Consider the following 4,484-nt stretch of genomic DNA (forward strand, 5'->3'; position numbering starts at 1 on the left):
GTGTGTGTGTGTGTGTGTGTGTTTGTGTGTATGGTGTGTATGGTGTGTGTGTGTGTGTGTGTGTGTGTGTGTGTGTTTATGTGTATGTGTGTGTGTGTGTGTGTGTGTGTGTGTGTGTGTATGGTGTGTATGGTGTGTATGGTGTGTATGATGTGTATGGTGTGTGTGTGTGTGTGTGTGTGTGGTGTGTTAGTGTGTATGTTTTGTGTGCGCGCGCGCAAGCCAGCATGTGTGATATCCGATGGTGCAAGGTGATATTTATTCAGTGGAAATAATCTTCAGGCGACAAAACCCAAATGACTATGAAAAAAATCTTTATTTACCATAAATAAATAAATAAATATTGTGAAATACATACAGACCAACCAAATGCGCACCATAACTTTCTTTTTTAAAGAAGTTATAGCTAGAGAAGAGCGTTTTATACATTTAATTACATGTTCTAATGCTGTTGCTCGGATTTTTTTAGAGTCCGTGCTGGGATCACTCGGGGGAATTCTCCATTAGGGATTTATTTACATATCTGTTTTGAAAAAGACAACATATTAAAGGTCTTTTGTTTTAAATGCAAGGCGGAAGAATGGTTGATGACTCTTGGCTGCGTTGGTTTGGCTGAGTTTTATTTTCAAGGCTCTCACGGAGTGACTGTCAAGTCTCTGTCGTCTTTGCCGGGTGATGAGGGTGACATGGGCGACCCTGCTTCCTCCCCACCGCACTTGGCCGATGTCAGGGAGTTGCACTTGCAGTTGGGGTGGGCGCGCTGCACACTCCCGCTCTTCCCTTCCTTTTTGTGCTTGACCCGACGGTTCTGAAACCAGATCTTCACCTGTTTCTCCGACAGGTTCAAGTAGGTGGCGATTTCGATCCTCCGGAGACGGGACAGGTACATATTGGAAGCGAATTCCCTTTCCAGCTCCAATAGCTGAGTACTGGTGAAGGCGGTGCGCATTCGCTTGCTGCTCTGGAGTTGACTAGTACTGCTCTCGGAAGCTGGAAAACAACAATTAACATCGATGAAACAACAGTTATTATTTTGGTAGATTATAGATTCCATTTGGGATACGACTAAGGTTGACTAATTAAGTCCCATTTGCGAATATTCTACAATGAAACACCTTGTTTTGTTCATGTTTGGCACATACATTGTGGGCCGAAGGGCCGCACCCTGCGCTGTATGTTATATGTTATATGTTCTATTGTCCATTTTGTAAACAAGGTACAACAAATGTGTAACCTGCGCCCTATAGCTGAGAAATATTAACGCTTGTATATCATCACCATCTGAAATTTGCTTGGAAGACAGTTCCATTCATCTATTACACTAGTGAAGTTGGTATAGATTTAGAATTAACCTGATGTGTTAGCGAACGGGCGAACCTTGTAATCGAACGCACCTTCGGCACCGATTTTGCCCGCTTTGAAGGTGTTCAACTGGCCCTTTCCCTTCACAAATCAAGATGTTAATGTTACATTCCTTTGACTTGAACGATCTCAAAGGCGGCATGATGTGGATTAAGTCAATCGAGATTTTGAATGATAGTAAACCAACGACTAAATTACGCGGTCCGTAAGGATGCAAGAATATATTCATTTGGGATTTTTGTTTTTGTGTACTCACCGAGAGAGAGACAATGAAACGGTCCCGGGTCTGCCATGGGATAAGCGGCTGAGTAGATGCTTGGTCCATGGTCGACGGTCACTGTGCTGGTTCGGTGGTGCCTGCCAAGTGCCGAGTGACAGTACTGTGGGCTAAAGTTGGGGAACTGCGCCTTAAGGAATGGGATACCAGGTGGTCCTGGATGGAGCTGAGAAGCCGTAACACACAGGGGGCATACACACAGCAAGCCTGACTTCCGTGAATGACAGGACCCAGCCGACAGAGCCAGAGAATGAGAGGGGTGCACGGCGTAAGGCAGTAAAGGCGTGTTGCTATCAAACACACTGGGGGACGCCTTCTCGTTGGAGTCCCTGACAATGAGCGAATCCACGAGAAACGACCTGGGCATCTTCAACAAAGTTCTCCTCCCTCCGTTACAGTTGTGGTGTGAGTCAAAGTTGGCGGCTGCCAACTTGTTGGAGGTGGCTGTGGTGCTGAAAGTGCGAAACAGGCTCCTTAAATACTTTGGGCTTGGGCTTGCCATGTGATGGTTACGCCACTAGCGGCAGAGTGCAACTCAATGGGGTTTGTTTTGCGGCTTCTCCGTTTAGATTCACTCTGCACGCTTCGCTTTTATGTCGCTTGTTAACTAAATGAACTGCATAATATTCTCTTATTCTCCTCAACTCCACCTACACGCTGTTTGCGCCCCTTTATCCTTTCGCTCCCACTCTCGCTTTCTCTGTCTGAATTTCAGAGCTCTGTAATCAATTTAGCCTCATCCATTCACTGGATCTCTCTATCCCTTCATTTATTTTACATCACATTCTATTGCTCCCTCTCTCCGTCGACGCTTTGTTATTTTGGACCCCCCCTCTCACCCCCTCTCCCTTTCTCTCACTCTATCTATCTCCTATTTTCTCGGTATACTCGTACTTTGATACATATCATCACACATGCATGTTTCTTCATTTTCTTGTGTATAATCGTGTACATTTTCAGTCCGTGTACAGTGCTACCCCCCTCTATTATGCTGTCTGTATAGGACTATCCCCCACCCCGCGCTATTAATAGTCAAACCCCTCTCTGAAATGTGCACTTTTTTCGATATATTAACCACAGTATCATTTTTTTCCAGCGCTCTTCTACGTGTTTCCTTTCGCTTTTAAAAAAAATTATAGCGCGTTAGAAAGCAGTCAAGAAAAAAAAAAGCTGCTTTCACTCTCCGCCGAACAAACCGATGAAAATAAAATGGTATTTACTGAATTCTTGCAGATCTTTCACCAGACTCCCGGGGTAAAACACTCACCCAGCTGCTGAGCGGTTTGGGCGCAGAGAGATAATCCAACTATAGAGTTTGTAAAAGTCTTGCAGGGGGCTTTCATTGTACAGCCTCTCAGCAATACACATGGGAGAACAACTGGAATAATCGCTGAACTTTGCAAACACGTTTCAACAGCTACTGAAATCTACAAGCGTCAAGGGAGCAATACTGCGATTTCAGCACGTTTTTGGCTGGATCAGTTCATTGCGAAAAATAAACCCCACTACGGAAAAGAATGAGGCTAACTAACGCATGTCGAGGAATAAGTAGGATGTTTATTTTATTCGGTGTTTTGGACAGTACTGTAACAGGCTCCAGCACCAGCACCAGCCTTTCTGTGAAAAAATGCAGGCTCGCGGATTAAACACATGCCTTGTTCTGAAGTAATGCGTTCTGTTGCCGATCCCCGTATAACAGACTTGCCATTAATGTCATTTAATGTACATTATTTTTGTCTCGGGATATGAATGGTAAACAGGCAGTGATGTTAGGATACTACACGGAATTGGAACAATCTTGCTTATCAGTGTTTAGCTGGGTCTGACGGAGCATAATTCCATCAACTATTTTAGAAGGTGTTTATTATATTTCGAAATCCGGCTGCTAAGTTATTTATACTGATACTTCGTTTTATGTATATGCCCCGATTGGGTTGTTTTCCGTGTACTACAGTAACACAGGTACACGCAGAGATGCCGTGCATAGATAAAGCCCGATTAAACTTAATAACGCTTTCATATACAAGGTCGTTCTTTAATCAAATTTAAATAAAAACACCAAAGTCCTGCTTTAAAGGTTTTAAGGCACATTTTGAGTTCAAAGTTTCAGCCTCATTGCTACATTTAAATTCCGTGGGTCACTTCAGAATATTATATAAAATAAACAGGTTTTTCAGGCGCTGAACCTTCTTGAAGCTTTTTGTAGAGACCGGTGAATGACAAACAAGAGCGAATTAAAGTGTGTGACAGCATCGGATAAGCAGACACAAAGGAAACACTGTCACACATTGGCAGTTAATACTGGTACTTTTGGAACAAGCGTTCCTGCATGATTTGATTAAGTAATAATAAAACTTTTTTTTTCCATTTTAGAGTCATTAGACAAAAAAGTTGCGCGAAAAACACATTTTAACTTGCATGTAAACAAAGGAATCTGTAGGGTACTTGGATAGAGGTATTTCCAAACATAAAGCACATTGATGTTTACTGCTTAAAGTCTCCGATGAAGTCAGAAAACTCTGTGTGGTAGTTATACAAACTATGTTATTTTTTAAGCAACTTACTTTATTAGATATTTACATTGATAGTTCAAAGGTTAAATTGCAATTTTAACCGGAAAATTTCAAGGTAGGAAAACAGGTGGAATAAAGATGAAGAATCATAGTCATACAGCGCAGAAACAGGCCATTCGGCTCAACTTGCCAACATCGCCCAACATGTCCCATTTACACTAATACCGCCTGCCTGCATTTGGCTCATATCCCTCTAAACCAATCCTTTTCATGCACCTGTGTGAATGTTTATTAATCTGTGATATTACCTGCTTCAAGTACTTCCTCATAGT

The 4,484-nt window shown here is 42.6% G+C and overlaps 1 protein-coding gene across 1 annotated transcript; it reads right to left on the bottom strand.

Moving 5' to 3' along the window:
* Positions 1-318: 318 nt before the first annotated feature.
* On the bottom strand, positions 319-2,426 carry gsx1 (GS homeobox 1). Its single transcript, XM_055636426.1, has 2 exons — positions 1,619-2,426; positions 319-990 (listed from the first exon to the last, which is right to left on the bottom strand). The coding sequence occupies exons 1-2, from the start codon at positions 2,139-2,141 to the stop codon at positions 635-637; spliced, it is 879 nt and encodes a 292-aa protein (XP_055492401.1). The 5' UTR covers positions 2,142-2,426; the 3' UTR covers positions 319-634.
* Between the last annotated feature and the right edge of the window lie 2,058 nt (positions 2,427-4,484).

The sequence above is a fragment of the Leucoraja erinacea genome, chromosome 6 (assembly GCF_028641065.1).
Source record: "Leucoraja erinacea ecotype New England chromosome 6, Leri_hhj_1, whole genome shotgun sequence".
In the NCBI taxonomy this organism is placed as follows: domain Eukaryota; kingdom Metazoa; phylum Chordata; class Chondrichthyes; order Rajiformes; family Rajidae; genus Leucoraja; species Leucoraja erinaceus.

What these genes read in the sequence shown, in the direction of transcription:
- gsx1 (XM_055636426.1), bottom strand. Translation starts at nt 2,141, where the DNA reads ATGGCAAGCCCAAGCCCAAAGTATTTAAGGAGCCTGTTTCGCACTTTC. An exon ending in GTTTCATTGTCTCTCTCTCG is followed by an intron (nt 991 to 1,618) that starts GTGAGTACACAA and finishes GTTGTTTTCCAG; the next exon opens with CTTCCGAGAGCAGTACTAGT.